At 47.9% G+C, this 21952-nt stretch overlaps 1 protein-coding gene across 4 annotated transcripts in view; it reads left to right on the top strand.

Moving 5' to 3' along the window:
• The window catches only part of PIWIL1 (piwi like RNA-mediated gene silencing 1), a 1090590-nt gene that overhangs the window by 23935 nt on the left and 1044703 nt on the right, over nt 1-21952 (top strand). For all 4 annotated transcript variants that reach the window (XM_063964616.1, XM_063964613.1, XM_063964615.1 and 1 more), the window contains exon 2: nt 16056-16133. In XM_063964616.1, coding sequence (XP_063820686.1) covers nt 16065-16133 — 69 coding nt within the window. In that variant the 5' untranslated portion in view covers nt 16056-16064. The remainder of the gene's footprint in view (nt 1-16055; nt 16134-21952) is intronic.

The raw sequence follows: 21952 nt of genomic DNA on the forward strand, positions 1-21952 counted from the left end.
TGCACTTACATCGGAAAATAACTCTGTCCCCAGGGGCCAGAGTGTCCCTCCTGTGGTGGTTGCAAAGTGCTCACCTCCTGGAGGGTCGCAGGTTCGGAATTCAGGATTGGATCCTGGTTACCACGGACGCGAGCCTCCGAGGATGGGGAGCGGTCACACAGGGAAAAATTTTTCAGGGTCTTTGGTCAGACCAGGAGTCCTGTCTACACATCAATGTGTTGGAACTCAGGGCCATTTACAACGGCCTTCGACAAGCGGAGAGTCTTCTTCAAAACCTACCGGTTCTGATCAGACAATGACAAAGACATCAGACAATGTCACAGCAGTGGCTCATGTGAACCGCCAAGGCGGGACAAGAAACAGAGTCGCGATGGCAGAAGCCACAAGGATCCTTCGCTGGGCGGAAAATCATGTAAGCGCTCTGTCGGCTGTCTTCATTCCGGGAGTGGACAACTGGGAAGCAGACTTCCTCAGCAGACACGATCTCCATCCAGGAGAGTGGGGACTTCATCAAGAAGTCTTTGCAGACGTAACGCGTCTTTGGGGAACTCCTCAGATAGACATGATGGTGTCACGCCTCAACAAAAAGCTTCGGAGGTATTGTGCCAGGTCTCGGGACCCTCAGGCAGTAGCAGTAGACGCCCTAGTGACACCATGGGTGTTTCAGTCGGTCTATGTATTTCCTCCTCTTCCTCTCATCTCAAAAAATAAGATTTTACTTACAGGTAAATCTTTTTCTCGTAGTCCGTAGTGGATGCTGGGGACTCCGTAAGGACCATGGGGAATAGACGGGCTCCGCAGGAGACAGGGCACTTTAAGAAAGAATTTGGATACTGGTGTGCTCTGGCTCCTCCCTCTATGTCCCTCCTCCAGACCTCAGTTAGAGAAACTGTGCCCGGAAGAACTGACAGTACATGGAAAGGATTTTGGAATCCAGGGCAAGACTCATACCAGTCACACCAATCACACCGTATAACTTGTGATAAACTTACCCAGTTAACAGTATGAACAACAACGGAGCATCAGATCAACCCTGATGCAACCACAACATAACCCTTATTTAAGCAATGCCTGACAGCTGGTCCCTGTGGGATATGTAATGGGCCCTGGCTGGTATGCGAGTGTGCCCCATATCATTCCCTGCTATGCATATTTGCACAATTTTTTTGTATATTTGCACAGTTTGTAATTAGGATGGTTTGTGTTTATGTAAATCGCACTGAGATGAGGTCACAATATGGGCGTTTTTGGCGCCAATTTTAATTGGAGATAGGTGTATATAGAGCCTGTCAGGCATTGCCTATTGTACTGCTGGATGCCTGGACTGACCTGGTGTTTTGGTCTCATTACTTATTGCAATTGCTGTACATTGCCTCCTGAGGAAGGCCCATTGAGGGCCGAAAGCGCTTGAGGATACTATATGGATATTACCCGGATCATGTAACGTATATCACAATAAATGAGAACTTTTTTGCATGTTTATAAAATCTGGAGAGTGCCTCTACTTTTTTTCTATTAATACAATGCTTTGGCATTGGAGTGGACACCCCAGTTGTTGTCTCTTTGAAGATGTGAGTGCGACCGCCATTGGATTTATATATATATATATATATATATATATATATATATATATATATATATATTAAAGATGCTGTCTTAAGAGATATGTATATATAAAACATGCCCAAAGAGACATGAGTATACTGGGTCCTAGAGTCAAAGCTATGTCGATTTCTGCTTGACGTGTCCTGTAGAATATGCAATGGACAGATGATGCCGACTTAAGAGGCATATGGAAGGCTGAGGATTGTGTGGAGAAGGGTTCTCGGACCTGGTCTCCACAGCTATAGCTGGTAATTCTGATATTTCTTTATCATCCACTAGGGGTCACTGGAGTACTCTTGGGATATGGACGGGCTTCCGTAGGAACAGCACTGAATATTTAAATTTAGAAACACTCCACCCCTCCATATCCCCGAGCACTTCTCAGTGTTTTTTCTGTGCTGCACGTGGCAACAGCTTGGTAACTGAAGTCACGGTTACTTGAAGAAATTTTTATTTTTTCTTTTTCATTTTTTATTTTTTCTACTATTTGACATTACTTTCCCCCTTCCAAAAGGCAGGGTCAGGGATAGTGCAGCTGCTGATAGCAGCACGGGCGTGTCGGGCCTCTCTGAAAGAGCTCCCTCACAGCCACACACGCACACAGCCTCCTGCACAGGCTGGCCGGCGCTTGTTTAAGAAGCCCCGTCGGAGCCTCCGCACAACTGCAGGATTCAGGTATGTGAAAGACGGGGCGGTCAGCTCCCGCCCCGAGGTGTGGGGACATTGTTAGTGCTTAGCGCTCCAGGCGTCTGTCCACGCCGCTGCTCTCCCCACTCAGCGCCTTCCCAACGGCCACAGCAGACCTCCGTGCAGGCGCTGATCTCCTCTCAGAGGCCGCCGGCCGCCGCAGCTCTCTCGCTCACGGGGCTGGCCGCCGCTATTACTCCGGGTCCCATGACACGCGGCTCACTCGGGCTCACAGCGCTCTACGATAACCGCGGGGGCCCCACACGCTGCGCTGCCGCTGCTCTAAGTCGAAAAGAGCAGGCAGCCATTACAGGGGGGACAAACAATAATAAATACAGGGGCATATGAAATACTGCAGCAGCAGATAAGAGGCTGCAGGGATTGTTGCATTATAATCAGTGAATGTAACCAGCACTAAGATTATATGTATAAGATAGCATGGCAGCCATGTTTAACCATGCTTCCTGTGTCTTCCTGCTGTGATTCCAGAACGTTCCTGTCCTACATCTCTACTCCACCGGAGGCGCAGGGGTGTTAGAGGGAATTTGGGATCACATTTCATAGTACTGGCCACGTGTACTGCACTTGGCCAGATATATATACAGAGACACCTTATTGCTATTTTACTGAGTCGTGCAGGTGTCTGTTTTTTGTGTATTGTATTGTCTGTCGCCATAATGAGTAAGGCACCAGCAAAAACTAAAAAACATAATTGCAAAGTATGTGGCAGTGTGTTACCGGATGCATCTACCACATGTACAGTATGTTTTGTGGATTCCGTTCAGAATACCATTTCTGCGCCAGTTTTACAACCAATGTCCTCACCGGACCCTCCGTGGGGTATGTTAGTAAATGTACTGGATAGATTACAGACAGAAATGACCGCTGCTCGTCTGGAGCGAGAAACGATAAGATCTGAGTCTAGGGTGAGACCGCCAGAACTACCGGAGGCATCTCAGCCTTGCGTAAGGTCCAAATCCATTTTGGGCAAACGGGATAATTTTCATTTCTCTATCGTCCTAGTGGATGCTGGGGTTCCTGAAAGGACCATGGGGAATAGCGGCTCCGCAGGAGACAGGGCACAAAAAGTAAAGCTTTCCGATCAGGTGGTGTGCACTGGCTCCTCCCCCTATGACCCTCCTCCAAGCCTCAGTTAGATTTTTGTGCCCGGCCGAGAAGGGTGCAATCTAGGTGGCTCTCCTAAAGAGCTGCTTAGAGAAAGTTTAGCTTAGGTTTTTTATTTTACAGTGAGTCCTGCTGGCAACAGGATCACTGCAACGAGGGACTTAGGGGAGAAGAAGTGAACTCACCTGCGTGCAGGATGGATTGGCTTCTTGGCTACTGGACATCAGCTCCAGAGGGACGATCACAGGTACAGCCTGGATGGTCACCGGAGCCTCGCCGCCGGCCCCCTTGCAGATGCTGAAACATGAAGAGGTCCAGAATCGGCGGAAGAAGACTCCTCAGTCTTCTAAAGGTAGCGCACAGCACTGCAGCTGTGCGCCATTTTCCTCTCAGCACACTTCACACGGCAGTCACTGAGGGTGCAGGGCGCTGGGAGGGGAGCGCCCTGGGAGGCAAATGAAAACCTATTTGGCTAAAAAATACCTCACATATATCCTCCGGGGGCTATATGGAGATATTTAACCCCTGCCAGAATACACTAAAGAGCGGGAGACGAGCCCGCCGGAAAAGGGGCGGGGCCTATCTCCTCAGCACACAGCGCCATTTTCCTTACACAGCTCCGCTGGTCAGGACGGCTCCCAGGTCTCTCCCCTGCACTGCACTACAGAAACAGGGTAAAACAAGAGAGGGGGGGCAAAATAGTGGCAAAAATTATATTATAAAAGCAGCTATACAGGGAGCACTTATTATAAGGCTATCCCTGTCATATATAGCGTTTTTGGTGTGTGCTGGCAAACTCTCCCTCTGTCTCCCCAAAGGGCTAGTGGGGTCCTGTCTTCGTTAAGAGCATTCCCTGTGTGTCTGCTGTGTGTCGGTACGTGTGTGTCGACATGTATGAGGACGATATTGGTGTGGAGGCGGAGCAATTGCCAAATATGGGGATGTCACCTCCTAGGGGGTCGACACCAGAATGGATGCCTTTATTTATGGAATTACGGGATAGTGTCAACACGCTAAAGCAGTCGTTTGACGACATGAGACGGCCGGACAATCAGTTAGTGCCTGTCCAGGCGCCTCAAACACCGTCAGGGGCTGTAAAACGCCCTTTGCCTCAGTCGGTCGACACAGACCCAGACACAGGCACTGATTCCAGTGGCGACGGTGACGAATCAACCGTATTTTCCAGTAGGGCCACACGTTATATGATTTTGGCAATGAAGGAGGCGTTACATTTAGCTGATACTACAGGTACCACTAAACAGGGTATTATGTGGGGTGTGAAAAAACTACCTATAGTTTTTCCTGAATCAGAAGAACTAAATGATGTATGTGATGAAGCGTGGGTTGCCCCCGATAAAAAGATGCTAATTTCAAAGAAGTTATTAGCTTTATACCCTTTCCCGTCAGAGGTTAGGGCGCGCTGGGAAACACCTCCTAGGGTGGACAAGGCGCTCACACGCTTATCTAAACAAGTGGCGTTACCCTCTCCTGAGACGGCCGCACTTAAAGATCCAGCAGATAGGAGGATGGAAAATATCCAAAAAAGTATATACACACATACAGGTGTTATACTACGACCAGCTATAGCGACAGCCTGGATGTGCAGTGCTGGAGTAGCTTGGTCAGAGTCCCTGATTGAAAATATTGATACCCTGGATAGGGACAATGTTTTACTGTCTTTAGAGCAAATAAAGGATGCATTTCTTTATATGCGTGATGCACAGAGGGATATCTGCACACTGGCATCACGGGTAAGTGCTATGTCCATTTCGGCCAGAAGAAGTTTATGGACGCGACAGTGGTCAGGCGATGCGGACTCAAAACGGCATATGGAAGTTTTGCCGTATAAAGGGGAGGAGTTATTTGGAGTCGGTCTATCAGATTTGGTGGCCACGGCTACAGCCGGGAAATCCACCTTTTTACCTCAAGCTACTCCCCAACAGAAAAAGACACCGACTTTTCAACCGCAGCCCTTTCGTTCCTTTAAAAACAAGAGAGCAAAGGGATATTCATATCTGCCACGAGGCAGAGGAAGGGGGAAGAGACACCAACAGGCAGCTCCTTCCCGGGAACAGAAGCCCTCCCCCGCTTCTACAAAAGCCTCAGCATGACGCTGGGGCTTCTCAAGCGGACTCGGGGGCGGTGGGCGGTCGTCTCAAGAATTTCAGCGCGCAGTGGGCTCACTCGCAGGTAGATCCCTGGATCCTGCAGATAATATCTCAGGGGTACAGGTTGGAACTAGAGACAGATCCGCCTCGCCGTTTCCTGAAGTCTGCTTTACCAACGTCCCCCTCAGAAAGGGAGACGGTTTTGGAAGCCATTCACAAGCTGTACTCTCAGCAGGTGATAGTCAAGGTACCTCTTCTACAACAGGGAAAGGGGTATTATTCCACTCTATTTGTGGTACCGAAGCCGGACGGCTCGGTAAGACCTATTCTAAATCTGAAGTCCTTGAACCTGTACATAAAGAAGTTCAAGTTCAAAATGGAGTCACTCAGAGCAGTGATAGCGAACCTGGAAGAAGGGGACTTTATGGTGTCCTTGGACATCAAGGATGCGTACCTCCACGTTCCAATTTACCCCTCACACCAGGGGTACCTCAGGTTCGTTGTACAAAACTGTCACTATCAGTTTCAGACGCTGCCGTTCGGATTGTCCACGGCACCTCGGGTCTTTACAAAGGTAATGGCCGAGATGATGATTCTCCTTCGAAGAAAAGGCGTATTAATTATCCCATACTTGGACGATCTCCTAATAAGGGCAAGGTCCAGAGAACAGCTAGAGAGGGGATTAGCACTGTCTCAAGAAGTGCTAAAACAGCACGGCTGGATTCTGAATATTCCAAAATCCCAGTTAATACCGACAACTCGTCTGCTGTTCCTAGGGATGATTCTGGACACGGTTCAGAAAAAGGTTTTTCTCCCGGAGGAAAAAGCCAAGGAGTTATCCGAGCTTGTCAGGAACCTCCTAAAACCAGGAAAGGTGTCTGTACATCAATGCACAAGAGTCCTGGGAAAAATGGTGGCTTCTTACGAAGCAATTCCATTCGGCAGATTCCATGCACGAATTTTCCAGAGGGATCTGTTGGACAAATGGTCAGGGTCGCATCTTCAGATGCACCAGCGGATAACCCTGTCTCCAAGGACAAGGGTATCTCTTCTGTGGTGGTTGCAGAGTGCTCATCTATTGGAGGGCCGCAGATTCGGCATACAGGATTGGATCCTGGTGACCACGGACGCCAGCCTGAGAGGCTGGGGAGCAGTCACACAAGGAAGAAACTTCCAGGGAGTGTGGACGAGCCTGGAAACGTCTCTTCACATAAACATTCTGGAACTAAGAGCAATCTACAATGCTCTAAGCCAGGCAGAACCTCTGCTTCAAGGAAAACCGGTGTTGATCCAGTCGGACAACATCACGGCAGTCGCCCATGTAAACAGACAGGGCGGCACAAGAAGCAGGAGTGCAATGGCAGAAGCTGCAAGGATTCTTCGCTGGGCAGAGAATCATGTGATAGCACTGTCAGCAGTGTTCATCCCGGGAGTGGACAACTGGGAAGCAGACTTCCTCAGCAGACACGACCTTCACCCGGGAGAGTGGGGACTTCATCCGGAAGTCTTCCACATGCTGGTAACCCGTTGGGAAAGACCAATGGTGGACATGATGGCGTCTCGCCTCAACAAAAAACTGGACAGGTATTGCGCCAGGTCAAGAGATCCGCAGGCAATAGCTGTGGACGCGCTGGTAACGCCTTGGGTGTACCAGTCGGTGTATGTGTTTCCTCCTCTGCCTCTCATACCAAAAGTATTGAGAATTATACGGCAAAGAGGCGTAAGAACGATACTAGTGGTTCCGGATTGGCCAAGAAGGACTTGGTACCCGGAACTTCAAGAGATGATCACGGAAGATCCGTGGCCTCTACCTCTAAGGAGGGACTTGCTTCAGCAGGGTCCCTGTCTGTTTCAAGACTTACCGCGGCTGCGTTTGACGGCATGGCGGTTGAACGCCGGATCCTAAAGGAAAAAGGCATGCCGGAAGAAGTCATTCCTAATTTGATTAAAGCAAGGAAGGAAGTAACCGTGCAACACTATCACCGCATTTGGCGAAGATATGTTGCGTGGTGCGAGGATCGGAGTGCTCCGACGGAGGAATTTCAACTGGGTCGATTCCTACATTTCCTGCAATCAGGATTGTCTATGGGTCTCAAATTGGGATCTATTAAGGTTCAAATTTCGGCCCTGTCGATTTTCTTTCAAAAAGAATTGGCTTCAGTTCCTGAAGTCCAGACTTTTGTTAAGGGAGTGCTGCATATACAGCCTCCTGTGGTGCCTCCAGTGGCACCGTGGGATCTCAATGTGGTTTTGGAATTTCTAAAATCTCATTGGTTTGAACCACTAAAAAAGGTGGATTTAAAATATCTCACATGGAAAGTGACCATGTTACTAGCCCTGGCTTCGGCCAGGAGAGTGTCAGAACTGGCAGCTTTATCTTACAAAAGCCCATATCTGATTTTCCATTCGGACAGGGCAGAACTGCGGACTCGTCCGCATTTTCTCCCTAAGGTGGTGTCAGCATTTCATCTGAACCAGCCTATTGTAGTGCCTGCGGCTACAAGTGACTTGGAGGACTACAAGTTACTGGACGTTGTCAGAGCATTAAAATTATATATTGCAAGGACAGCTGGAGTCAGAAAATCTGACTCGTTGTTTATATTGTATGCACCCAACAAGATGGGTGCTCCTGCGTCTAAGCAGACGATTGCTCGTTGGATCTGTAGCACAATCCAACTTGCACATTCTGTGGCAGGCCTGCCACAGCCTAAATCTGTAAAGGCCCACTCCACAAGGAAGGTGGGCTCATCTTGGGCGGCTGCCCGAGGGGTCTCGGCATTACAACTTTGCCGAGCAGCTACGTGGTCAGGGGAGAACACGTTTGTAAAATTTTACAAATTTGATACTCTGGCTAAGGAGGACCTGGAGTTCTCTCATTCGGTGCTACAGAGTCATCCGCACTCTCCCGCCCGTTTGGGAGCTTTGGTATAATCCCCATGGTCCTTTCAGGAACCCCAGCATCCACTAGGACGATAGAGAAAATAAGAATTTACTTACCGATAATTCTATTTCTCGGAGTCCGTAGTGGATGCTGGGCGCCCATCCCAAGTGCGGATTATCTGCAATAATTGTACATAGTTATTGTTAACTAATTCGGGTTATTGTTTAGGAAGCCATCTTTCAGAGGCTCCTCTGTTATCATACTGTTAACTGGGTTTGATCACAAGTTGTACGGTGTGATTGGTGTGGCTGGTATGAGTCTTACCCGGGATTCAAAATTCCTCCCTTATTGTGTACGCTCGTCCGGGCACAGTACCTAACTGAGGCTTGGAGGAGGGTCATAGGGGGAGGAGCCAGTGCACACCACCTGATCGGAAAGCTTTACTTTTTGTGCCCTGTCTCCTGCGGAGCCGCTATTCCCCATGGTCCTTTCAGGAACCCCAGCATCCACTACGGACTCCGAGAAATAGAATTATCGGTAAGTAAATTCTTATTATGTCTTATGATTTTCCAGTGTCTGCTATGTTGCATTCTGACGATTCCATGCCAGACCTCACGGAACACGATGAGGGTGAGGAGGGCGAAATGGAGTCAGATGGCGAGGATGTTAACAGTTCCGGCATTGATGATCTCATCAGAGCGGTACGTCAGTCTCTAAGGTTTCCTGAAGCTGAGCAGCCTCTCACCAATGATCAGGTCGTATTTACTAAACGACGGAAGACGCCAGTAAGTTTTCCTGTGTCGGATTCTCTAAATCAGATGTTAGTAGAAACACGACAGAATCCAGATAAACGGTTTTCTATACCTCGCAGATTTAAGTCTAGTTATCCGTTTCCAGACTCGGTAACGTGTACATGGGAGAATCCACCAATAGTTGATTCTTCAGTGTCAAAGCTTACCAAGAAATTAACCATACCAGTGCCAGCAGCTACTACGCTTAAAGATCCTTCAGATCGCAAGATAGAAACTATGCTAAAATCCATGTATGTAGCAGCAGGTGTGATGCTAAGACCTGGATTGGTTGGCATTTGGGTAACTAAGGCGCTCATAATATGGCTTACAGAACTCAAATCTTCTCTACATGATGAAAACCTAATAATTCTTGTAAATCAAATGATTGAGGCTGTAGAGTATCTCTGTACAGCGTCCACTGACGTCTGTCAGCTCACTTCTCGTATTTCATCGTCGCTAGTTACGGCACGAAGAGCACTCTACCTGCGTACTTATCAGGCGGAGGCAGAGGTCAAACGAAGTATAGAGGCGTTGCCTTACGATGGCAAGAAGTTGTTTGGTCCTGAATTGGACGCATGGATTGCGGAGGCTACGGGAGGTAAGTCTGTTTTCTTACCATTGCCTCCACCGGCTCCAAGAAGAAGGTACGCTGGACCTTCGTTCAAATCCTTTAGACCTCAGCCCTTTCGAGGACGTGGCAGAGGAACAGCCACGTCTGCTAGACGTGGTCGAGGACGTGGTTTCCATCAAACCAACACAACTCGCCAAGACGCTAAGGTTACCGACAAGCCAGTGGCATGACGGGTTACCAGCCCATCTCGGTTCTCCAATTGTGGGAGCACGCCTTCAGACGTTCCATGTGGTGTGGTTCCACACATCCGCGGAGGGCTGGATCCGCAATTTAGTGTTAAAAGGTTACAAAATAGAGTTCGACTGTCTTCCGCCTTTTCAAGACAGGATTGCCTCTGTCGGACGACAAGAGGACGGTTTTGCAAATTGCCATTCAGTCCTTACTGGATTCGGCAGTGTTGATTCCGGTCCCTGTACACCAACAGGGTCAGGGTTATTATTCAAGTCTGTTTGTGGTCCCGAAGCCGGATGGCTCACTCAGACCAATATTGAACTTAAAGGGGCTCAATCAGTACGTAACTTACTACAGATTCAAAATGGAGTCTCTACGTTCGGTGATTGCGGGGTTAGAGACCAAGGAATTTATGATTGCGCTAGACCTCAAGGATGCGTACTTACACATTCCAATTTGGCAGCCTCATCAGAAATTCTTGCGGTTTGCAATACGCCAGAACCATTACCAGTTTCAGGCTCTACCGTTTGGCCTGTCATCAGCGCCTCGGGTATTCACCAAAGTGATGTCTGTGATGATAGCTCACCTCAGATCCCTGGGAGTGACAATAGTTCCGTATTTAGACGATCTGCTCATCAAAGCTCCGTCTCAACAGACACTTACCCAACATGCGCTGCTAACATACAATGTACTGGTTCACCACGGTTGGATTGTAAATTTCAAGAAATCACATCTAATTCCGTCTCAACGCCTTCAGTTCCTAGGTATGATTCTCGATACGGTCAATCAAAGAATTTACCTACCACAACAGAAAGTACAAATGCTACGCCATCTAGTACAATTAGTGCTCAAGCCACGCACAGTGTCGGTACACTTGTGCATTCGCCTTTTAGGCACAATGGTGGCAGCTTTCGAGGCGCTTCAGTTCGGAAGATTTCACTCTCGTCCATTTCAGCTGAACGTGCTTGCCCAGTGGTCGGGCTCGCATCTGCAGATTCACCACAGGGTGAGGTTGTCGCCAATAGCAAGAGTATCTCTGCTCTGGTGGCTCAAGGAACACAATTTAACCGCAGGAAGACGGTTCGGAGTTTGGAATTGGATAATTCTAACTACGGACGCCAGTCTCAGAGGTTGGGGAGCGGTAATTCAAAATTGTCAGCTCCAGGGTCTCTGGGCGGATCACGAGAAATTGCTGTCTATAAATGTTCTAGAACTCCGCGCAATTTACAATGCGCTACGACAAGCAGTGCACAGGATTCGCTCTCAGCCTGTCCAAGTGCAGTCGGACAATGCGACGGCGGTCGCATACATCAACAAACAAGGAGGAACGAGAAGCCGCATGGCAATGCGGGAAGTAGCTCGAATCCTCAATTGGGCGGAATGCCACCAGGTGATATTGTCGGCCGTGTTCATTCCGGGAGTGGACAACTGGGAAGCCGATTATCTCAGTCGTCGGGATTTTCATCCAGGCGAATGGTCATTAAATCCAGAAGTGTTTCACATGTTGGTTCAGCGATGGGGTTATCCTCAGGTGGACCTGATGGCATCTCGACACAATCACCAAACGTTCCAGTATGTGTCCAGAACAAGAGATCCAAAGGCAGTGGCGGTGGATGCTCTCACTGTCGCGTGGCCGTACAGTCTTGTGTATCTGTTTCCACCGTTTCCGCTGCTCCCTCTGGTGCTAAAACGGATCAAAAGAGAGTCGGTCACAGTCATACTAGTGGCGCCTCATTGGCCTCGGAGAGCTTGGTTCTCGGATCTCCGAGGATTACTCGCAGACGATCCTTGGCCGCTCCCGATACGTCCAGACCTGTTACAACAGGGTCCGTTTCTTTACCCCGATTTAGCGCGGCTGCGTTTGACGGGGTGGCTGTTGAGACCGCCCTCTTAAGAAGAGAGGGCATTCCAGATTCAGTTATACCAACCATGTTACGAGCTAGGAAGCCGGTTACGGCAGCTCATTATTACAGAATATGGCGTGCCTATATAGGTTGGTGTGAAGCTCGGAAATTTCCGACATCAGCTTTCAAGGTAGGCCGCCTGTTGTTGTTTCTACAAACAGGGTTAGATGGAGGATTGCGTTTATCTACACTAAAGGTGCAGGTATCTGCTTTGTCAATTTACTTTCAAAGACGATTGGCTCTATTGCCGTCTATACGCACTTTTCTCCAAGGTGTACTCAGGGTACAGCCTCCATTCATTCCACCTACAGCGCCATGGGACTTGAATCTGGTTTTGGAGTTCTTACAGTCTTCATATTTTGAACCCTTACAACAAGTGGATATAAAGTTTCTCACTTGGAAAACAATTTTTCTTCTAGCTTTAGCTTCGGCAAGGCGTGTTTCGGATTTGGGTGCCTTGTCATGCAAGCCACCGTATTTGGTGTTTCATGATGACAAAGCGGAACTTCGGACGAATCCCGCCTTCTTACCAAAGGTAGTGTCATCTTTTCACATCAATCAACCAATAGTAGTTCCTGTGTTGACAGCACATTCTGGAACTCTGGATGTGGTACGCGCATTACGCGTTTATGTATCCCGAACGTCTTCAGTTCGTAAGACGGATACGTTATTTGTTCTCTATGATGCTGCCAAGATAGGTTGGCCAGCATCTAAACAAACTTTATCCAGATGGATAAAACTGACCATACGTCAGGCTTACCTTCATGCTAGGTTACAACCGCCTACGTCAGTAACCGCTCATTCCACACGTTCTGTGGGAACTTCATGGGCAGCTACTCGTGGGGCTTCTGCGACGCAGCTTTGCCGGGCGGCTACATGGTCTTCAGTGCACACGTTTGTGCGCTTTTACAAGTTTGATACTTTTGCGGCATCAGCATCTAGCTTTGGCCGCCTAGTGTTACAAGTGCCAAACAGCTCTCCCGCCCACGGGGGAAGCTTTGGTACGTCCCAAGAGTACTCCAGTGACCCCTAGTGGATGATAAAGAAAATAGGATTTTGGTACTTACCAGGTAAATCCTTTTCTTTGAATCCATAGGGGGCACTGGATGCCCACCCAGAGCAGTTTTACCTACTTGTGGTTAGTTCTGAGGATCTTATGGTAACACAGTTTTACCTACTTGTGGTTAGTTCTGAGGATCTTATGGTAACACACTTTCACCGACTGGTTCAAATTACAAGTGCTGGTTAGGGTGTCAACTGTTTAGTTGTCAGTAACGTTATGTGTTAACTTCGTTATTGTCAGTTATGTTATATGTAATACTACATTGTCAACATCTCTATAGTTCCTGTTTGGCTCAGTAAAAAACACTGAGAAGTGCTCGGGGATATGGAGGGGTGGAGTGTTTCTAAATTTAAATATTCAGTGCTGTTCCTACGGAAGCCCGTCCATATCCCAAGAGTACTCCAGTGCCCCCTATGGATTCAAAGAAAAGGATTTACCTGGTAAGTACCAAAATCCTATTTTTGGCTTATATTCCTGCACAGCCTAGGAAAGCACGACATTATCAAATGCAGCCTTTCGAATAAAGAAACAGGACGCACCTCGGACTTTCTTTTCTTGCCAGAGGCGGGGGCAGAGGAAAGAAGCTGCACAACACAGCTAGTTCCCAGGAACAGAAGTCCTCCCCGGCCTCTACAAAGATCCACCGCATGTCGCTGGGGCTCCACAGGCGGAGCTAGGCCCGGTGGGGGCACGCCTTCGTAAGTACAGCCACAAGTGGGTTCACTCCCTGTTAGATCCCTGGGCAATAGATATTGTGTCTCAGGGATACAATCTGGACTTTGAGAAGATGCCCTCTCACCGACGGCCCTGCCGCTCTTACCCACGAGAGGGAAACAGTGTTAACTGCAATTCACAAATTGTATCTTCAACAGGTGGTGGTCAAGGTTCCCCTCCTTCAACAGAAGATCTGTGGCCTCTTCCTCTCAGGGAGGACCTGTTACAGCAGGGGCCATGTGTGTTCCAAGACTTAACGCGGTTACGTTTGACGGCATGGCAATTGAACACCGAATCCTAGCTGGGAAAGGTATTCCGGAGGAAGTTATCCCTACTCTGATAAAGGCTAGGAAGGAGGTGACGGCAAAGCATTATCACCGTATCTGGAGGAAGTATGTATCTTGGTGTGAAGCCAAGAATGCTCCTACGGAAGATTTCCATCTGGACCGGTTTCTCCACTTACAGACAGGAGTGGATATGGGCCTGAAGTTAGGCTCCATTAAGGTACAGATTTCTGCCCTATCTATATTCTTTCAGAGGGAATTGGCTTCTCTCCCAGAAGTCCAAACGTTTGTGAAGGGAGTGCTGCACATCCAGCCCCCCTTTGTGCCCCCAGTGGCACCGTGGGACCTTAACATGGTGTTAAGGTTCCTGCAATCTCACTGGTTTGAACCTCTTCAAACAGTGGAATTAAAATTTCTCACGTGGAAGGTGGTCATGTTATTGTCCTTGTCATCTGCAAGGCGGGTGTCCGAATTGGCGGCCTTGTCCCACAAGAGCCCCTGTTTGATTTTCCATGTGAAAAGAGCAGAGTTGAGGACACGTCCTCAATTTTTGCCTAAGGTGGTTTCTTCATTTCATATGAATCAACCTATTGTGGTGCCTGTGGCTACGGGGGACTGGGAGGACTCCAAGTCCCTGGATGTAGTCAGGTCCTTAAAGATTTATGTAGCCAGGACTGCTAGGGTTAGGAAAACAGGCTCTGTTTGTCCTGTATGCAGCCAACAAGCTTGGCGCTCCTGCTTCTAAGCAGACTATTGCTCGCTGGATCTGTAACACGATTAAGCAGGCTCATTTGACGGCTTGATTGCCGTTACCAAATTCGGTAAAGGCCCATTCCACTAGGAAGGTGGGCTCTTCTTGGGTGGCTGCCCGAGGCGTCTCGGCATTACAGCTTTGCCGAGCAGCTACTTGGTCGGGTTCAAACACTTTTGCAAAATTCTATAAGTTTGATACCTTGGCTGATGAGGACCTTGCGTTTGCTCAGTCGGTGCTGCAGAGTCATCCGCACTCTCCCGCCCGTTTGGGAGCTTTGGTATAATCCCCATGGTCCTTACGGAGTCCCCAGCATCCTCTAGGACGTAAGAGAAAATGAGATTTTAAACCTACCAGTAAATCTTTTCCTCCTAGTCCGTAGAGGATGCTGGGCGCCCGTCCCAGTGCGGACTACATCTGCAAGACTTGTATATAGTTCTTGCTTTCATAAGGGTAATGTTACAGTTGGAATCGGTCTTCGACTAATACTGTTTGTTGTTCATACTGTTAACTGGTTGCGTATATTCCAGGTTATATGGTATGATTGGTGTGGGCTGGTATGAATCTTGCCCTTAGGATTTTGTTAATCTTTCCTCATATTGTGCATCTCCTCTGGGCACAGTTCTCTAACTGAGGTCTGGAGGAGGGGCATAGAGGGAGGAGCCAGTGCACACCCATACTAAAAGTTCTTTATAGTGCCCATGTCTCCTGTGGAGCCCGTCTATACCCCATGGTCCTTACGGAGTCCCCAGCATCCTCTACGGACTAGGAGAAAAAGATTTACCGGTAGGTTTAAAATCTTATTATATGAATGCTGTGTATTACTGAGTTAAATTTGTCTGCCATTAGATGACATGTTAATTTCTGTTTAGTTGTGTACACCTTTTAAAGCAGACACTGAGGTATCCTGGAATAGTCCGTTATACTAGTAGTATATAGCTGTTCTTCTTGGCTACTCACTATTGTCTGTATGCTTAGTACCTGCATTCTTGCTCATTGCTTTCATGAAAGCTAAACTTTAGCTACAAATCATCGATTCACCCCTTCAACATAAACTTGGCATATGGATTTTAGTTTTAACTGCAGCTTTCTGTGCACAAATGTGTACATGGAGATACAGGGCCTGTAGATAGGCACTGGTATTTAAATGGATAACAAGGGGGACGAAGCAGAGTATTTCTTTTTTTTTTGTTGAATGTGTTTTTTTTCCAAGTACATTACATATGTCTTTCCATTTGTCTGGTAAAAATATTTGAATTCATTGGTAATCATTTACAAGTATTGCCCACACTACATTGGTTTTAGATATGATTTAACACATGATAAATTGTATATTGCAGGACTAAATCATGACTGGAAGAGCCAGAGCAAGGGCACGTGGGAGAGCACGTGGTCAGGAGTCCACAACACCTGGACAGGTTATTTCATTTTTTATTTGTTATTTAAAAAAACACTTTAACTAAGTAATTGACTTTGCGGTGTGAAAGTAGCTTTGACAATGTTATTTGAGTTCTATGAAGTGCAAATAAAAATGTGATGCCAGCAGGACCTAATTTACTATTCTAGAATGGCACATAGGGGGGTTTGGGGCCTGCAGAGGTGCGATCTGAATTGTGCAAAAACTATGTGGTTTGGATGCTCTGATGGGAGTTTGAGTGCCCTAACCAGGACTTCAGGTGGATTTAGCTGCTTTGTGCGACTAGACCGGGTGCTAAGGGTAGAGGGGGAGGGCTTTGAATAGCTCGGTGGGCACATACAAAACAATTGAATTTCCCCTACATTGTTGATGACTGTGATTGAAAACCACTCTATGGTGTGGATGTATTAAGCCTGGAAAAGTGATAAAGCAGTGATAAGTGGAAGGGGATAATGCACCAGCCAATCTGCTCCTAACTGTCAATTTACATATTGGAGCTGATTGGCTGTGCGTTGGCCGTCTGAAGGAATGGGCATCTATCGAAGCTATTCAATAGTAGCTCCTATAGACACCCATTAGATGAGGCAGACGCTTTTTTTTTTTTCTCTCGAGAAAAAAGTGTGTTTAAAGTTTGTCGTTTGGGCAGCCAAAGCAACCAAGCCCGGCCTTTGTTCACCCATTCAGGCTTTTTAGACGGTTTTAGCAGCTTTGCATGACTAAACATGGAGCTGACAGACGCCTTAACTAGCAATGTGCGTCTGATCGGATAAATAATTGAACAGCTTCAATAGTAGCCCATTGTGAAAGACGCCCAGCAGGAATTGCAAACACTGTTTTAATCTCAAGCACTGTGTCAGACCTGATAGAAAATTACGCTTTCCGCACATGTTGTAAGTTCTCTTTCCTATTTGTATTGCAGATATGGGAAATTAGAAACTTCCTCAGAAGCACCTATTGCTTGATGTTTCAGGTGTATCACTTGTCCTTTTCCAAACGCTGTTTTTTGAAGGACAGAATGTATTATCTGTTAAAACCAGAGGCTGAATTGTTACCCTTAGACATTCAATGGGCATCCAAGTATTGGATAAGGTGACCCTAGAATCTGCCCTGAATGAGGTCTCCAAATGATTGATTTCACTTTTTAATTCTGAAACAGAATGAACTTGGGATATTGCAAAAAAAAAGAAGGGTTATCTGGTGCTAGCGGTTTAATAGATTAACAAAACACCTATGTTTCTTTGTCATCCATAGGGGACACTGGGATGGCTGTATTACAGTGGGGTATAGACGGTGTCCACAGAGCCAATGGCCCTCATTCCGAGTCGTTCGCTCGGTAATTTTTTTCGCATCGCAGTGAAATTCCGCTTAGTACGCATGCGCAATATTCGCACTGCGACTGCGCCAAGTAATTTTACAATGAAGATAGTATTTTTACTCACTGCTTTTTCTTCGCTCTGGCGAACGTAGTGTGATTGACAGGAAATGGGTGTTACTGGGCGGAAACACGGCGTTTTCGGGGCGTGTGGATAAAAACGCTACCGTTTCCGGAAAAAACGCAGGAGTGGCCGGAGAAACGGGGGAGTGTCTGGGCGAACGCTGGGTGTGTTTATGACGTCAAACCAGGAACGACAAGCACTGAACTGAACGCAGATGCCGAGTAAGTCTGAAGCTACTCTGAAACTGCTAAGTAGTTTGTAATCGCAATATTGCGAATACATCGGTCGCAATTTTAAGAAGCTAAGATACACTCCCAGTAGGCGTAGGCTTAGCGTGAGCAACTCTGCTAAATTCGCCTTGCGAGCGATCAACTCGGAATGAGGGCCAATGTACTTTTCTCTATCGTCCTAAGTGGATGCTGGGGTTCCTGAAAGGACCATGGGGAATAGCGGCTCCGCAGGAGACAGGGCACAAAAAAGTAAAGCTTTACTAGGTCAGGTGGTGTGCACTGGCTCCTCCCCCTATGACCCTCCTCCAGACTCCAGTTAGATTTTGTGCCCGAACGAGAAGGGTGCAATCTAGGTGGCTCTCCTAAAGAGCTGCTTAGAGAAAGTTTAGTTTAGGTTTTTTTTTTCTTTACAGTGAGTCCTGCTGGCAACAGGATCACTGCAACGTGGGACTTAGGGGGAAAGTAGTAAACTCACCTGCATGCAGAGTGGATTTGCTGCTTGGCTACTGGACACCATTAGCTCCAGAGGGATCGAACACAGGCCCAGCCGTGGAGTCCGGTCCCGGAGCCGCGCCGCCGACCCCCTTGCAGATGCTGAAGCGTGAAGAGGTCCGGAAACCGGCGGCTGAAGACTCCTCAGTCTTCATAAGGTAGCGCACAGCACTGCAGCTGTGCGCCATTTTCCTCTCAGCACACTTCACTGGGCAGTCACTGAGGGTGCAGAGCGCTGGGGGGGGGCGCTCTGAGAGGCAAATATAAACCTTATACAAGGCTAAAAATACCTCACATATAGCCCATAGGGGCTATATGGAGATATTTAACCCCTGCCTGACTGGAAAAATAGCGGGAGAAGAACCCGCCGAAAAAGGGGCGGGGCCTATCTCCTCAGCACACGGCGCCATTTTCTGTCACAGCTCCGCTGGTCAGAACGGCTCCCAGGTCTCTCCCCTGCACTGCACTACAGAAACAGGGTAAAACAGAGAGGGGGGGCACATTAATGGCTATATATATATATATTAAAGCAGCTATAAGGGAGCACTTAATATAAGGATATCCCTTGTATATATAGCGCTTTGTGGTGTGTGCTGGCAGACTCTCCCTCTGTCTCCCCAAAAGGGCTAGTGGGTCCTGTCTTCATTAGAGCATTCCCTGTGAGTTTGCGGTGTGTGTCGGTACGTGGTGTCGACATGTATGAGGACGATATTGGTGTGGAGGCGGAGCAATTGCCAAATATGCAGATGTCACCCCCCAGGGGGTCGACACCAGAATGGATGCCTTTATTTGTGGAATTACGTGATGGTTTATCTTCCCTTAAACAGTCAGTTGAGGACATGAGGCGGCCGGACAATCAATTAATGCCTGTCCAGGCGCCTCAAACACCGTCAGGGGCTGTAAAACGCCCTTTGCCTCAGTCGGTCGACACAGACCCAGACACGGGCACTGATTCCAGTGACGACGGTAGAAATTCAAACGTATTTTCCAGTAGGGCCACACGTTATATGATTTTGGCAATGAAGGAGACGTTACATTTAGCTGATACTACAGATACCGTAAAACAGGGTATTATGTATGGTGTGAAAAAACTACAAACAGTTTTTCCTGAATCAGAAGAATTAAATGACGTGTGTGATGAAGCGTGGGTTGCTCCTGATAAAAAGTTGATAATTTCAAAAAAGTTATTGGCATTATACCCTTTCCCGCCAGAGGTTAGGGCGCGCTGGGAAACACCCCCTAAGGTGGACAAGGCGCTCACACGCTTACCCAAACAAGTGGCGTTACCCTCTCCTGAGACGGCCGCACTTAAGGATCCATCAGATAGAAAGATGGAAGTTATTCAAAAGAATATATACACACATGCAGGTGTTATACTACGACCAGCTATAGCAACTGCCTGGATGTGCAGTGCTGGAGTAGTTTGGTCAGAATCCCTGATTGAAAATATTGATACCCTAGATAGGGACAATGTTTTACTGTCGTTAGAACAAATAAAGGATGCATTTATCTATATGCGTGATGCACAGAGGGATATTTGCACACTGGCATCTCGGGTGAGTGCTATGTCCATTTCAGCCAGAAGAGCCTTATGGACACGACAGTGGACAGGCGATGCGGATTCAAAACGTCACATGGAGGTTTTGCCGTATAAAGGGGAGGAGTTATTTGGAGTTGGTCTATCAGACTTGGTGGCCACGGCTACTGCCGGGAAATCCACTTTTTTACCTCAAGTCACTCCCCAACAGAGAAAGGCACCGACCTTTCAACCGCAGCCTTTTCGCTCCTACAAAAATAAGAGAGCAAAGGGCTTGTCGTACCTGCCACGAGGCAGAGGAAGAGGGAAGAGACACCAACAGGCAGCTCCTTCCCAGGAACAGAAGCCCTCCCCGGCTCCTGCAAAAACCTCAGCATGACGCTGGGGCCTCTCAAGCGGACTCGGGGACAGTGGGGGGCCGTCTCAAAAATTACAGCGCGCAGTGGGCTCACTCGCAGGTAGACCCCTGGATCCTGCAGATAATATCTCAGGGGTACAGGTTGGAATTAGAGACGGATCCTCCTCATCGTTTCCTGAAGTCTGCCTTACCAACCGTCTCTTCCGAAAGGGAGAGGGTGTTGGAAGCCATTCACAAGCTGTACGCTCAGCAGGTGATAGTCAAAGTACCCCTATTACAACAAGGAAAGGGGTATTATTCCACTCTATTTGTGGTACCGAAGCCGGATGGCTCGGTAAGGCCTATTCTAAATCTGAAGTCCTTGAACCTCTACATAAAAAAGTTCAAGTTCAAGATGGAGTCACTCAGAGCAGTGATAGCGAACCTGGAAGAAGGGGACTTTATGGTATCCTTGGACATCAAGGATGCGTATCTACACGTTCCGATTTACCCCGCACACCAGGGGTACCTCAGGTTCATTGTTCAAAACTGTCACTATCAGTTTCAGACGCTGCCGTTCGGATTGTCCACGGCGCCTCGGGTCTTTACCAAGGTAATGGCCGAGATGATGATTTTTCTTCGAAGAAAAGGCGTATTAGTTATCCCATACTTGGACGATCTCCTAATAAGGGCAAGGTCCAGAGAACAGCTGGAGACAGCTTTAGCACTATCTCAAGAGGTGCTAAGACAACACGGGTGGATTCTGAATATTCCAAAATCCCATTTAATCCCGACAACTCGTCTGCTGTTCCTAGGAATGATTCTGGACACGGTTCAGAAAAAGGTTTTCCTTCCAGAGGAAAAAGCCAAGGAGTTATCCGATCTGGTCAGGAACCTCCTAAAACCAGGAAAAGTGTCAGTACATCAATGCACAAGAGTCCTGGGAAAAATGGTGGCTTCTTACGAAGCAATTCCATTCGGCAGATTCCATGCAAGAATATTCCAAAGGGATCTGTTGGACAAATGGTCAGGGTCGCATCTGCAGATGCACCTGCGAATAACCCTGTCACCAAAGACAAGGGTGTCACTTCTGTGGTGGTTGCAGAAGGCTCACCTATTAGAAGGCCGCAGATTCGGCATTCAGGATTGGATCTTGGTGACCACGGACGCCAGCCTGAGAGGCTGGGGAGCAGTCACACAAGGAAGAAACTTCCAGGGAGTATGGACGAGTCTGGAAAAGTCTCTTCACATAAACATTCTGGAACTAAGAGCAATCTACAATGCTCTAAGCCAGGCGGAACTTCTCCTGCAAGGAAAGCCGGTGTTGATTCAGTCGGACAACATCACGGCGGTCGCCCATGTAAACAGGCAGGGCGGCACAAGAAGCAGGAGTGCAATGGCAGAAGCTGCCAAGATTCTTCGCTGGGCGGAGAATCACGTGATAGCACTGTCAGCAGTGTTCATCCCGGGCGTGGACAACTGGGAAGCAGACTTCCTCAGCAGACACGATCTTCATCCGGGAGAGTGGGGTCTACATCCAGAAGTCTTCAACATGTTAATAGACCGTTGGGAAAGACCAATTGTAGACATGATGGCGTCTCACCTCAACAAGAAACTGGACAAATATTGCGCCAGGTCAAGAGATCCACAGGCAATAGCTGTGGACGCACTGGTAACTCCTTGGGTGTACCAGTCAGTGTATGTGTTTCCTCCTCTGCCGCTCATACCAAAGGTATTGAAGATCATACGGCAAAGAAGAGTAAGAACAATACTAGTGGTTCCGGATTG

This window comes from Pseudophryne corroboree, chromosome 1 (assembly GCF_028390025.1).
Source record: "Pseudophryne corroboree isolate aPseCor3 chromosome 1, aPseCor3.hap2, whole genome shotgun sequence".
Lineage (NCBI taxonomy): Eukaryota > Metazoa > Chordata > Amphibia > Anura > Myobatrachidae > Pseudophryne > Pseudophryne corroboree.